Here is a 15,463-nt window from a genome sequence, read left to right as displayed (position 1 = left end):
GTCACACTCTCCCATCAGCAATACAAGATCTTGGTGAAAAACTAATACATCACTGGATCTTTTGACTTTGACATAGCAAATGTGTGCTGTAATTAAAGCTAAAGGCGGTCCAGCAAATGAATAGGTTGTGTTCACGTGCCATCACAACATTCTAAACTGCCAAAGAGTTTAAAATTGAGGTGGACCAACAGGAAATACCATGGTGGTACCTATGTTCCTTCTGTGGACCCACCACCTACAGGAGGAGCCATAGGGATCTGGCGCAATGTGATTTGGGAAGCTCCAATAGCTGCCCATACGACCTGGCAACGGAAAAGTGGAAGAAAATGGATGGTAACTTTGGTAACTGTGGTAGCTTTCGAACAGCATTTTATGGTCTTTTTTTGGGTTAATATCTCAGTCATTACTGGGACAATCCACATGAAACAAAAACTGTCACAAGGTCCATGTCTTCTCCTCCAGCACATATGAACTATAGTCCAATCATTTTCTCCGAAAGGTGTCCAAAAGTTGTGACAATATTCAAAAACATGACCGTGATGTTGGCCAGTAGAAAGGACTTTCAGCCATAAAAAATAATATGACTGTCAAATACTGATGATTTTCGTTTTGGAGATTTGTAACAAAAACTGTATTTCTCCCATAGAGTTGTATTGGCCCCTGCTTCCACCTGACATTATGACATCATCTGATTCTAAAAAGTGAAGGCCACTTATTAAAGTGTGTTTTTTTGGTGGTCAGGCAGTATATATTGTTTATCATAAGAACATGCTGCAAAAAATAACTGATGGCCTTCAAAACAATGATATTTCTACTTCTTCCACTTCACTTCTCTAGACCTAAACCTCCTAGACACAACAGTCTAAGCCAGGAGAAGCATGCACACGTCTGGGACATACATGGCCTATGGGAAAACACACTTGTCCGTCAAACACTTGCCGTCCACAAACTTATAATAAGCTCTGAATACTGAAACACAACACACATGTTTCAAATTCTTTTACAGATTTGTATCAAAGATAAAAGGAGACACCAAAGCCACAATAGATTAGAGGATTACTGGATGGGAGCAAAGTTGTTGAAAGGTTTGATCCAGAAGACATTGCGGAGCTGGAGTGGCCGATAGCTTAACGCCTGGAGTTAAATGAGTAAGTTCCATAAGGGAAGCCAAACACATGGATCTCCCTCTGCGCGAAGGAAGTCCTCTGTTTTCAAAGAGTAGGGGCAGAGGGCCAGGGAGCGCATATTAATATGTATCCTGAGATCTTATACAGAAGAGGCTGGGACATTCTCCGAGGCTTTTAAACACTGCAGCATTTTATACAAAGAAAGAAAGAAAGAAAGAAAGAAAGGGTCATGTTTATGATTGAACAATGTGTTTTTCTACTACTACTCTCTTTAGACTAAGCACTTGAATGATTTTCTTTATTCAGTGGCTTCTCTCTCGCTCTCATGTGAGCCATTTACACAACATGTCATCACCTAAAGTTTTTCTTCTTAAGTAGTTTGTCTTTGCTCATGTTGTATTTGGCGATGCATGTAACAGCAGCCAGTGAGGCACGAAAGTAGAAAAGAAAAGCTGCATAGAGGTTTTTGGGCCGGACTGATTCGCATGTTTTGTAGCTGGATGGTTGTTTCATGTTGTAATGTTAAAGGTTTTCATGCAGTTCTCATACATTTCTCTGCCTCCTCAATTGCTTCTATGCTGCAGTAGTCGAAAGTAGTGAAATAAAGAGTAAAATTACAAGAAAAAAGTGCATATTTTACCACATAACCATAACCATATAACCTTATGCTCATAAAAATGACCTCAAATCGACGGAAACCATGATGAAAACGCAACAAAATGTGACAAAACAGAAACAAAAAGATGCAAAAAAGTGACAAAAATGGGATGAAAACAAGGCAAAAAATCAACAAAAATGCAATTAATAATCAACAAAAAAGCGATAAAACATGATTAAAAAAAAGGGACACAAAAACAACCAAAAAACGCTTCAACAATGTGACAAAAACGCAGTGACTATTTCAGATTTGGATAAAAGTCGATTGTGATGATGCATTTTCCTCCCCTACATGTTCCAGCCATGTCCTAGGGTGTAAAAAGACCTATTCACCACAACTAAAATCCTGCACTGTCACTCAAAAAGTTGTTTATTTGTGTCTGAAGTGCTGTCATGCACAAGCTTAATATAGAAGGTGCAATTACACGTATGACCTGAGGTGGCAGTAGTGAGTATAAAATGGCTAACTTGCATCTAGCCCATTTAATATAGAAGGTGCAGTTACACTTATGAACTGATATGGCAGTAGTGAGTATAAAATGGCCAACTTGCATCTAGCCCCTTTAACCTACATTTTAGAGCCTGAACCTGTACCTTCACCTTCAATGCAATTTGCAAAGGAAGCAAAAGTATTGAATTTCTTTTTGCTGTGACCTCTTTGTGACCCGCTGCCATTGACAGCAGACAAATCTAGAAGCTGCACAACATTACAGTAATAAAGTCTGAAAACACCAGCTGCACATTCAGTCTCTTCTATTCTTCATAAAAATAACACATCAAACTCGTTCAATAGTTTTCAAAATCCACGTTGGATTTATTTAAAGCCCATTTGAGATTGGATACTTTCCCTTCTTCCACTGCTGCTATTTCCATCCGAGTGTAAATAGAGGGGCTGGGTGTCTGATGTTTTTGTTCTTGATGAGCTATTTTAGATTCAGTGGGTTCATTTAGCAATTAGGGGCGGTTATTCTATGGGTGTGGTGGGAGTTCATTGGGGTTAGTGGAGTAAGAAATTCTTTAAATAAGCATGGAAGAACATTTCAGCTTCAATAAGGTATTCAAGCCAGTAAAATATCACAAAAGGAGTCAAATAGTCTCCATCTTCTACAAACAAATCTATTCTCATGTCGTTATGTGTCTGTGTCTCGTACTCACAGCGATGGCGTATCTGGTGATGTTGCGGCTCTCGCACTCCTCCAGAGCCTCAGGAAGCTCCTCCCCGTCGTGAGACTCTCCATCGGTCACAACAATCATGACTTTGGTGGCGCCGTCTCTGGCTCCTCTCTCTGCACTGAACGCCTCTGTGCTACAAAAACAGAATTTATTGAACAAACAACTTACACAGCCCAAAATCTAAAACTTATTGTTGTAACACAAGGAGAAATTGGTTGTAGAGTTTGAACAACAGTTTATAGATGTCAAGTTTCTACACGATCTGACCTGAAAGAAAACTCACCACCTGGATTTAACTACTCTGTTATGATCTGGGGCTGGTCAGGTCTAGGTTCAGCAACACTATGTGCCAAAGTATGAGATCAACTGAACATCCTGAATGACCAGGTTATTCTATTAATGGATTTTCTTCTTCTTTTCTTCTTGGAACGGGCAAGAAGAAAAGATGACAATGCCAGGATTCATCAGGCTCACATTGTGAAACAGTGGTTCATAGAGCAAGAGACATCATTTTCACACATTGATTGACCGCCACACAGTCCAGGGGGCAGATCTTGTGGCTGGCACAAGGACAGCCCTGCTCCAAACGCAGACAGGCGACATCTTGCTGTTGCGCTATTTGATAGTCACTTGCGAGAGAGCGTCACTTAGGCTATATACATAAATAAAGAGGTCGACTGAGGCGTTGTTTATTACAATCCCCTAACAGGCTCACATTCTTTTCCTCGTTGCCTCGTGTTCTTCCTTTAGCATTGCGGGCTTTGTACTTGAATTTAACATGTGTCTAGCGTACAGCCGGTCCCACTGTGGCACTCGCTCAGCCGTAATTGCGTTAACGCGACCCAAACATAAGCACATGTTCACCTCCCTCTCCCTTCTCCTGCAGAGTCTGGTTGGAGGAAAAAGGTTGTTCTACATAACATCGCCATTGGCCACGGGAGTCTGTCCTGCCCACATAATGCACGAGGTCTCGGAGCTGCAAGATCTCAAAGTTATGCTACAGTCTGTGTTTAGAAATGCAAGGTCGGCCCCCAGATCTTAACACCACTTAGAATCTTAGGGATGTGCTGGAGCGGGCTTTGCGCAGTGGTCACACTCTCCCATCATCAATACAAGATATTGGTGAAAAATTTATGCAAAACTGTTGTTGTCATCTTTTTTTGTGGAAACTTTTTTTTAGTTTTTAACAAGGATACGTCTAATTCTGCTGATTTTTCTTCATGAATAACCCTCTCTATGTCTTATGTTGACAATAAGTCCTACATAAATACAATCTGTTGAGTGTTGATGTGTCCTGTTCCAGCACTTAATGGTGAATGACTTTATTTACAGATATCCAAAATCTCCGGTCTCTTTGTTGTACTGTGGACTTCCGACCAAAATGAGACGTAAGTGTTTTACCTCATTCAACAACACATTAGTCACACGTTAGTTGCCAGTGGCCTCCTTCGTCACGCTACTTCCACAGTGTGTCATCCTTTGCAGTGACCGCATCTGTGCATTCCCATCCTCCTGATACATGCTCTTAAATGACCACGACAGCAGAGCGGGCCGCGCCCAGCCGTCTGCAGTGAAACCTGTTCTCTCTGGACCTGCTCTGGGCATTCAATCGGGCTGGTAAGCCTCAAACCCCACTCATATATACACACACCATTTCAACTGGGCCAGTCATTGCTTGTGAACTCAGTCATTTTCAGGCGTAACTCCAGCCTTGGCCTAAATATAACATTGTGGTCAGCCGCAAGAAACTCAGAGTTAAAAACAACCGTTTCCCCCTATGCAGTCTGCAAATTACATAGGGTGCGAGGAAGGAGAGGCAAAGACGAGAAGAAATGTCCTAAAAAGACACAAGTGAAATACGAAGATCGACCATAGAAGAATAAAACAAATATGAACCTTTGTTGTATAAAAACAAGCAAAGTTTGTTTTTTTACTTTTTTTGTCTTGATTTAAATTTCACACACACATTTTAATTTGCCACAATATGTCTTTCATGCCTCTCAGAAGAATTTGATTTTTATTTGGAGTTTTATTATAAAGCCACTATTGAAGGTCCTATACCTGATTTCTTCCATAACGAACAATGAAAGAGGAAGCCACTGAATAAAAATGTTATGGTCCTTGTAGCATACCTATTCTTCATGGGGACAAGTTTAAAGGCACATTTCACAACTTGCAGGGTCACTTTTCAGAGTCACTTTTACAGAAATGCTTGAAAACTAACCTGCAAGTTTGTGAAATTGATACAAATGCTTGAAAATTAGGTGCAGTGTTTTTTCCACAAATGTCTGAGTTTGCTATATACTAAAGGAGGACAGAAAGAAATGGGTTCCACAACTAGAAAAGAAATCAGATATACAGTAGTGCCTTTGAGTGCACAACAATTGAGATAAACATAAAATTGTTATTGATACCAAGGTTTTGACACTAGTATCAAAACTATACTTTATCTGCAGTAATCATTATCTAAAACCATAAATTTGAATACCATTTAATCCTTTATTTGTGCAGGATTGCGCTGTATCATTAGGGCCTCATTTTTTGCCGTTCCCAATAGTATAGTTAATTTCAAAACAACTACAGCTTCGCAGAGTCGAACACTCCTCCAGCCCGACGACACAGGCAGTGAAGATTTAGCGGAGTCGATAAACAATCGGGCAGTCGTCCAGTCGTAAATGCATTACAGTGGAAAGAGGGAAACACAAAAAGACTGATAAAACGGCGCGCGTGAAAGGAGAAAAGGAGACATGAAAGACAAGAGAAAGTAAGTGCAGCTAATTGGGAGGCCGGGCTGGATTTACAGCCTATTTTTATGGAGTCACACCATGTGGTAATAACACGGTGCGGTGAGGAGCTGTAGCTGCGTGTGTGCGTGTCACCGAGGGCGACCGGGCCATCAGACGGGTGGAGCAGAATCAGCGGTTAATGCGAAAGGAGAGCAATGTCAAAAATAAGACAATTGAAAGAGCGTTAAAATACTGGGGCTGTGAAGTCATTTACTAATAGTAGAGGGACTTTTTTAACCTCTTAACTCCCGTCTTAACTGAGCACATTTTCTCCAGTTAAAGGGACTATACAGAGTTTAAAAATGTTAAAATTAAGTATTTTCTTCCCCCTTCATGTTCCAGCCATTTCCTAATGTGTAGAATGAGCCCAGACTTGTTCACCACAACTCCTTCTAAAATCCTGCACTGTCACTCAAAAAGGTGTTTCTTTGGGTCCGAAGTGCCGTCATGCACAATCTTAATATAGAACCCGCAGTTACATGACCTGCAGTGGCAGTAGTGAGTATAAAATGGCAAACTTGCATCTTGCCCCTTTAAGCCCAAATCTAAAGCTTCTTGCCTGAAGCTTACAGCCTGCAGGCCAGAGTAACGCCTCAATAGAAAGCTTGCATTGTCGCTGCTTTGTCGGTGCTTTTTTGTCATGGTTTTTCTTCACTTTTTTGTTGCCAGTTTTGTTGTTTTTGTCACCTTTTTTTGTCACTTTTTTACACTTTTTCATAATTTTTTATCGTCTGTTTTGTTGCGTTTATGTCCGTTTTTTCTTGTTTTTTCTTCACTTTTTTGTTGTTAGTTTTGTTGCGTTTTTGTTGCTCTTTTGATGCTTTATTTCTTGCACTTTCATCCTCATTTACGTGGAAAAAATGTGCTCGGTTAAGGCGGGGGTTCAGAGGTTAAAGTTGAAATGAGGTCAAGTTCAAGCAGTAAGTCTTGAATTTTCCACTTCCTGGTTCACAAAGTCACTCTTTCTATAATTTACCGTCAACGTAAAACAACCATGACAAGTTGCTCTACCAGCTTTAAAGAAAGGGTCCAGTTATCGTAATAAAGCTGAAACATTGCCATCATATCCCAGCATGTCTGACGTGATTCAGTGGCCGTCATTTGCAGCGGCGCCCGAGTATATAATAAGCCCGGGGTTAGTCGGGGTCGGGTTCATAGGTCGCACTTGCTGTGAAAAGCGATAACACTGGCCACAGGGGTCAGCAGAATGAATGCACTCAGCTCTTTTAAGAATAGAAATGGGGCGTTTGAGTGCAGTGTATACATGTGGGTCTGTGCTTGAGGATGTACTGTACAGGGAGGGAGTATTTTCACAGCTGTAGGAGAAGGACTTGGCTGACCCTGCGGCACCGGGCCATGCCACACCTGGAGCAGTGCTAACTCAGCGCCGCTACCGAGCCCAGCCGCCCCAGCGCTGTTTTTCTTCTACCAAGTCCCATCTGTGGGATCTGCAAGGCCAGCTATCTACCCGTCTGTGTTTAGACTTGGGCATGAACTTGTGTTATAAGACTGGGCACTGTGTTAGACCTTTCATGATGATTATTATTATGTCTGTATTAACTTTCGAGTCACTTTTGTTGACCAGTGACCCTAGTATAACAATTTAACTGTGAATATTACACATTCAGATGTAAATGCACGGCAACAGAAGCCAGATGAGCCTCAAGGTCAAGTAACACAGCCTGACCAAAAAAAAGAGTCGCCACCTGGTTTTAACTAAATGTTCTGATCTGGGGGCTGCTGCAGTTGGTCAGATGTAGGTTCAACAATACTCTGTGCCCAAAGAATGAGATCAGCTGAACATCCTGAATGACCAGGTTATTCAATCAAAGGTTTTGTTCTTGATGGTACGGGCATATTACAAGATGACCAGGATTCATCAGGCTCATATTGTGAAAGAGGAGCATGAGATATTATTTTTCACAGAGTCCAGATTTTAACCCCATTGAGAGTCTTTGGGATGTGCTGGAGAAGGCTTTGGGCTGTGGTCACACTCTCCCATCATCAATACAAGATCTTGGAGAAAAATGAGTGCAACACTGGATGGAAGTCAATCTTTTCATGTTGTAGAAGCTTAAACAATGCCATAGTGAATGTGTGCTGTAATCAAAGCTCAAAAAATTATAATAATTGCTTTGACACTCCAGAACATAGACAGTTCTGGTTAGAATGACAATTATTTAAGTATATAACAGCTAGATTAGCTCATTTTTTAGCTCATAATTTATACATAATATTAAAGTAAATGAAAGGTTTAGTTTGAACATGCTGTTTACAATTACGTTTCCACCATGCACCAAAATGGTCTTCAAAATAACAGCAATATTTTCTCTAATAATTTCCTTAATAATTTTCCCTAACCCTCTTATAGCAGTGCAAAAGTCATGTTTAAACATTGGTACAGTTTACAGTTTAACCGTTTATGCGTGTATAAAGTGTGTATAAAACTAAATATGCAAAATTAATAATACAGACTTTTTTGATGATGATGATGATGTTGGTAAAATCCTAAAGGAAAGATTTGTTGTTGTGGGAAACACTGACAAAAATCCAGATTTCCCGTCACAACGTTTTAACGCTACTATTACCTTTTACTGATTTTTCCAGTCAGTGCTTTTCAACTGGCCTTTTTACACTTGTCCACGCCTTTAAATTCACCACAAAACAGGAACTATCCAATTACCTGAAGTCTGTGTAACTCTAGCGCACACGGGGCAGGGGTGGGCTACAGTAATAAAGCAGGAATTTTATTTTGAAAAGAAATGGATACTATAAGGCAAAGTGCTTAAGTTAATTCTTTAAAGACATTTGTGTAGACTCACATTACCCGCCAAACAACCCTAGGCTGATATTCTACAAAAGCGGGTAATGATAAAGACCTGTATTTTAGAGGGATATTATGGGGGTTATACGTTAAGACAACGTCCACATTAGATTCACATCATGACGTCATTTACTGGTAAAAGCTCAGAGTTCCTGCAAAAAACATCAGGCCTATATTATGCTAAATCAACTGTTAAAACGTTTGATCATGTTAATGTAGTTCCTTCCTAAAAACAAACACACCTGTAGTTGTTCTGTTCTGTTCTTTCATATTTCAACAAAATAGTCAGTCCCCACGTGCGGATGTCATGAGGTGGTGCTCCTCTGTGTTTTTAAATTCCAGACAGAAGTCTTTAATGAACTCACAATGAGCATTTCGGCACTGAAATCGCCTCCACTAGAATGCGTTTGATTGTTTTCTGTTTTCTGTTTTCTGCATCTGGCAATAGTTGTTTTTACCTTTATTCAGCCAGCTTAACTGCCCTTATAGATGGATCAAGTGTGTCCAAACTAACTTATCTCTTTGTTCGTATACTGTTCATACATCATTTTAAAGCCACACCAGCATTTCACCCAATAAATAGATTAAAATAGAAGAATTTGTTTTATCACAGATAATTTTATAGTTGGAAAATACAATGGCAAACTGAGAAACCCTAAGGAGGACTACCGGTCCTTCATCCCCACCGCTGTCAGACTGTAAAACACTACTGTAAAGTAACTCATGTGTAATAACCTCTATGCAAACCCATGTGCAATGACCTCTTTATAAGTGTCACTTAATCAACCACCTGCACTATGACTGTAAACCTGCTCTGCTAATGTTGAGTTTATTTCAACTAGTCTATTTTGAACCCGCTTCAAGTATTTCTTGAGAACTGATGTAATAAGTTAATTTCTTCCTTAGCTTCCTCAGAGCTGTTGTCCGTGGTGACCACACCCACCAAATATAGACGCGGTGGATCCTTTTTTGAGTCTAATTAACTACCTGGATCACTGAGAAACTACATTGTTTTATCCTATGTTATCTTAAAAAATTACAGAATAAACACTTTACTGGGAGCAGGATGTGTCCAGCTCGTCTCCATAGAGATGTTGACTAAAGGCAGCCAAATATAGATTTAAATACTGTAGGTAAGGCCCTCATTCTTTGATCACCCACTGAAAAAAATAGCATTTTCTGTGTCTAGCTGGTCTTTAATCTTGAACATGTTCTGCATTGCTGGCAACAGTTATGCTTTAAGTTTAACAAAAAATTAAATACTAATGCTGAGTTGTCTGATATTTAAAGAGCAATAACAAAGCAAACCATAGGATCACTTTGTTTTCTCTTGTGGTCTTTTCATTCTGGTCTATTCTTACCAATGATAATAGTGAGATTTTTACTACAGCATATAATTACAGACAAAACGGACATGTGTGTGTAAAATATTACTGTTGCTCCAATGAAGTCCAAAGTCGAGTAAATGAACTGTGCGGTCAGACAGTCACGAAACTAATAATATTGGTGTAAGTGTGATGGACGGCTCACCAGGCCATGTGGATGGCATATGCGGTGCGCGTCTCTCGTCCCTCCTGCCGACTGATGTTCTTGGCCGCCTCCACCACCTCTTGTGTCGTCTGGTAGTCTTTAAGTGACCACTCGTGCAATGCCACCTCACCGTACTGCAGGATCCCCACCTGAAAGTAAACACAAAACAATGCCATAATTACAGTCTGTTTATAGACAGCAACTCCACTTATACTGCAGATGAACTGACTAAATGTATCCAAAACATATCATTTTCTGCCTTTATTTGATCTTTTTTTTCCAAATATGGTAATGATTGAAAACTGTACCTAAATAACTGCAGCAATGCTTCTATTGGGAGAAATCTTGCAGCTCTAATAACAAGTATTATTTTGTCTAGTATGTGAACCACTGAAGTATCTTATATGAATAGAAAACACTAAGCTACTGTACACTGGAGGCACATGAGGATTCGTTTTTAAGGGTGGCCTGTCCCTTTAAGTACCGCTCTAGTTCTCAAAGCAAACAGCACTCGGGGAATGTTTGAATTCATTCAAAAACCAAAAGTATTTCCTCTTCACCTCGTGTTGCCTGTTACCCCCTCTGCATCACACTCAGTCCCCCTTTCGCTGGCGTTGTGTAATCCCAGAAAGCTTCATAGTTCTTCCACTGAACCTGGCCATTACGCATTACATGTTTTTATTCAGCCTGCTCTCGCCAAACCAATGCTCGGCGCTTTTTTCTTTTATTTTCTATTAGCAATCGCTCAGATTTATTTTACTGGGCAGTGAGACTAAATCTACTTTAGGCATGATCACTGAATCAATACACTTCAGTTGTGTAAAATAAGGAAGAAATTATTGAAGGAAAACGAAACTGAGCAGTGAATGAATGAATCACATTTTAATCAAACTGTCCACTTTTGGCTTGTTTTTTGACAGGTCTGCAGCTCATTGATTGGAATTAGGACAACAATGGAAATCTTTGTGTGTTCAAGCGTGTGTAAAGTGTTTAAATGTTTATCTCATCTGTGGTCATAAACCATATTAGTAAAAGCTATATTTATTCTTTATTTGATGTCAGTACTTTGTTGGACATATAAGTATGGATTAAACAATGAGGAGCCGTGCATTATACAGGTAAATCCGCGATGTGGACTCTGCGAAGTGCATTAAAACTGTATAACGCACGGCTCCTCATTGATTAATCCGCTTATACCATGGTCCCACAAACTGAAACTGTTCATTTGGGCCGGTTTGTTTGTTTTTTTTAAGTCCTGAACAGGAGTTATTTCACATTTTAAGTTGTTTTATCTGAAGCTAGTTCCAGCAGCTACCTGAACCTACTTATTTCTCAGACTCATTAGCCAAAAATGCCGCACCTACTGCTATAAAAGTAATATTTACTAAAGTCGGTACTTCCAGGGTTAGCGTAGCTGCTGCGCCGTTAGCATTTTTCTCCCGGATGTACCGATTCAGGTAAATATTACTTTCATAGCAGTAGGTTCAGCATTTTTGGCTAATGAGCCTGATAAATAAGTATGTTCAGAAACTCTATGTTGAGTTTCCGAAATATTGATGTGGTATTAAGGACTTTTTTTGTAGTTTCTCGCACATAGTAGAGCTGTGACGTCACCACTTAACAAACGTATAAAACATAATTTAACTGTTGCCGGACTAACTGTGTGTTAAATAGTTTCAATGCACACCAGTTAGCCTTAGAATCCTCACTGGCCAGGGTATGAACAGATGCATTTCTAGAAATGAAGTAAAATTAGTTTGATCCTCCTTTAGTATATTGTAAACTCAAACTTTTGTGTAAAAAACACTGTGCATTTAATTCTAAAACATTTGTATCAATTTCATTTACTTTCAGTTTATTTTTCACATTTTTGTGAACGTGACCTTGAAAAGTGACCCTACAAATTGTGAAATGTGCCAATAAATTTGTGCCAATGAAGAATTTGGATGCTACAAATATGTTAGGAAAGATAGGAATGAGTTTGGACACAACTCAGGTAATTTAGTGGCTTTCTCTTTCATTGTTGCAATTTTCATTGTTTGCAATGTATAGGGCCTTTAATTTCCACTTGCAGATACTGTCAAGTACTGTAAAATGTGCACATTCATAATAAGTATAATGGAAGTTAGTTTAATTAGTTAGATTTCAATTTTGTTTATCAAATTCTAATTGTAAATGAATTATCAATTAGGGAAATTATCAATTTTCCTAACTTCAGCTGTAATGTTAGTTCACATCCTTTTGGTGAATCATGTCTTACCTGCATCTGGTCGGGGCTGATGTGGAACTTGCTGAGGATGTTGCTGAGGAAGTTCTGTACTTCATACCAGGGATAGATACTGTTGGACCCATCCAGAACAATCACTATGTCCATGTACGTGGAGCACCCTGTCGCACGGGAAGAGTTACGAATATTATGTCATTAGAAAGTAGCATGTGTTAAAGTGAGAAGTTCTTCACTTTAGTTACTTTGTGCTGTTGGGGCGATGGCTTCTCTTGGATGGAAGTCATCACTCACAGAGGCGCAGATGCCAGTGCTGAACATAGAGGTGCCACACTCCTGGGACCACAGCGGGGCACACGCCTGCAAGGGAGGAACACTCAGTTTTCAGCCTGTTTTTGGGGCATTGTCAGAGTTGAGGCCTGTCTCACATCTTCAGGAAGTCTGTTCCACATTTTAGCTGCATAAAACTTGAAACACAGCCAAGTTGTGTTTGGTTCTGACTTTGGGCCCCCCTCCCTGTTCTTAGAGCCCGAGACAGTTCATGCACAAGGCCAGGGAGAGACTTGTCTTTGTGCGTGCCCATAGAAGAGCGTGGCAGCTCCCAACTTCCCCCCCGTTTGGAGCTATAGGAATACATTGGGAGAGGCCAAATGCTAAGATGCAAAGATCTTTGGTCTTTTTGCGTGACTGAGGGCACGCATAAAGACCAGACAGGTACGCATCAACTCGTCTAAGCTGAGGCAAGAACATATCTCAGCATGTAATAATGGTGGCCTGCTCCTTTAACCTCTCAACCCCCAACTGAACAGAGCACATTTTCTCTAGTTTGGCTTTAACCAGATCTAAAAGTTTTAAGAAAAAGTGTCAAAATTGCGACAAAAGTGCGGCAAAAACATGTCTGGAGAGTGATGGAAAAGCAACATAAAAGCCACAAAAGAGCGACAAAAAACGTGACAAAACAGTGACATAAACATGACAAAAACGCAACAAATAAGCCACAAAAAAGTTCTAAAAAGTGACAAAAACAAAAAAGCCACAGGTGAAAAACTGACAAAAACAAGACAAAAAAGTGTCAAAAAACAGCGATTAAAAGGCAACAAAAACACAAGAAGAACACTATGAATACACAACAAAAAACAGAGATATAAAAGAGACGAAAAACACGACAATAACGCTTCAAAAATGTGATTAAAACGTGGCAAGTTTTGCAGGTCGTAGTAGCTTAACAAGTAAAAACACCTTAGGAGCACTTAAACGTCTGCAAATTAAAGTGAAGATATTACTGTGCGTACGAAGAAGTGCTCCTATGGTGTTATTGCGCCTTAAAATATAGTTCCCCTTTTAATCCGCTTAGAAAATCGACATTTGTGTAACTATACTTGGATCGTGTAACTACTTATGTAACTGTATTTAAATAGGGAAAACGTGGAAGAGCTCGGTCGCTTCTAACTTCACTCCCGTTTGGCCCCATAGAGGAGAAGAGGAGAGGCTAAAGGCTAACAACATCTTTGGTCTTTTTGAGTGACTGAGCGCACACTCAAAGACCTGACGCATCAACTCGTGGAAGCTAAGGTAAGAACATATCTCAGTATGCAAAAACGGTCTATTCCCTTACTATGCAGTTCTGTTCTGGTGACAAAGATTGGTTTAAAATGCCAAAATATAATAGAACACCGCATAACAACCCCTTTTAAAGCTCTCGTCACTTTTGTCTATTTGCACGTCGTACAGAAGCAGTAGGTGGTTGGTTGTTATCAAAGGCCAAAACACGTAGACAAGTGCGGCCGCTAACCCCAGTATAAACACATAAAAATTGCAGACTGGAAACAAAGGGCAAACAAGTAGGGAGACGGAATAAGTCATGGAAAATCTACAATTGTGCGGTCTGTGCGGGACAGAGAAATGAGGGAGAAGCAGCGAGAGAGCGAGGCCATTGTTGACATGCTGGCAGAAACTGTTGTCATGAGTGGTTTAGCAGAGCTGGGACGCCAGACCAGCAAAGCCATTTAAATCTGATTGTGCTAAAGACGGAGCAGGGTGAAGAAGGGGGGGAGGAGGGTCTTCACATAAAAAATATTTCGGTCTTCAAAGCATTTCTTTTGGCACAGAAATAAGGTCGGAGGGAAGGGGGGGGGGGGGGGGGGGGGCTGCCTTGTGTATGTTAAAAGTGGCACATACGGTGGTTTTAGGAAGTATTCACGGCCCCTTCCTTAATCCTATGTGATTATGTTGAAATCTGATACCATAAAAGGTTCTTTGTTTCTTTTTCTTCTTCAAAATTTACACTTTAAGTTCATAGTCCACTACCACAATTCATTTGGATTGAATATTCTAATTTTTGTCCTTAGTGAGATCCGATTTCAACAACCCATGCCGTTCTTAAAGTGCTGCACAAACAAAGACTCTAATGTATACAACAAGAATAATATTAAGTGCTTAAGTCATCCTAAAAACAATGAAAATGGGTAAAACTAAATAGAAGACCTATCATAACAAGCAATAGGCTAAAAAAATAAACATAAAGAGTGGCTCTCTTTATGAGACAGCTCATGTGGTGTATAAAAGTGAGTCAAGACTTAAAGCAGTACTAAGTAACTTGTTTACCTTAATACATCCTTTTCATAGTCCCTAAGTGTACAAGTGTTAATAAGATGGTAGGGGGGTTTCATCTCCCCTTGGTGTCTCTGACCAGAAAACCACAATTGCAACATCGCTGCCTCCGGGTCGGAGTCACCAATACACATCAATGGAATCATGAAGAAGAAGCTAACAGGCTAACGGGCAAAGCTAACTGCGGGCTAGCGGCACTTAAACAAGATCGCGAATACAAGTGGCCGAAATGAGCTTCCTTCGCCCGGTGGCTGGGCGCACCCTTCGAGATCGGGTGAGGAGCTCAGTTACCCGGGAGGAGCTCCTTCACGTCGAAAGGAGCCAGCTGAGGTGGCTCGGGCATCTGTTTCGAATGCCTCCTGGTCAACTCCCACGGGAGGTGCTCCAGGTGTGGAGCTGGCCTGGTGTCACCTCGGCGTCCCCCAGAACAGCTTGAGGAGGTGTGCATGGATCGGGAAGTCTGGGCATCTCTGCTGAGACTGCTGCCTCCGTGACCCGGCCCCGGATAAAGTGGATGGATGGAGTATGCAAA

General features: G+C 40.5%; 1 protein-coding gene across 1 annotated transcript in view; it reads right to left on the bottom strand.

Annotated features, from left to right (window-relative positions):
* The window catches only part of itga10 (integrin, alpha 10), a 41,098-nt gene that overhangs the window by 13,073 nt on the left and 12,562 nt on the right, over nucleotides 1-15,463 (bottom strand). The window contains exons 5-8 of the mRNA XM_079562289.1: nucleotides 12,567-12,681; nucleotides 12,358-12,485; nucleotides 10,098-10,246; nucleotides 2,940-3,090 (exon numbers count right to left, since the gene is read on the bottom strand). Of these exons, the coding sequence (XP_079418415.1) occupies nucleotides 2,940-3,090; nucleotides 10,098-10,246; nucleotides 12,358-12,485; nucleotides 12,567-12,681 (543 nt within the window). The remainder of the gene's footprint in view (nucleotides 1-2,939; nucleotides 3,091-10,097; nucleotides 10,247-12,357; nucleotides 12,486-12,566; nucleotides 12,682-15,463) is intronic.

The sequence above is a fragment of the Gobius niger genome, assembly GCF_951799975.1.
Source record: "Gobius niger genome assembly, chromosome: 8".
NCBI classification, from domain to species: Eukaryota; Metazoa; Chordata; class Actinopteri; order Gobiiformes; family Gobiidae; genus Gobius; species Gobius niger.
The sequence above is the reverse complement of the archived record's forward strand: the minus strand, read 5'-3'. Positions and strand labels throughout refer to the sequence as shown.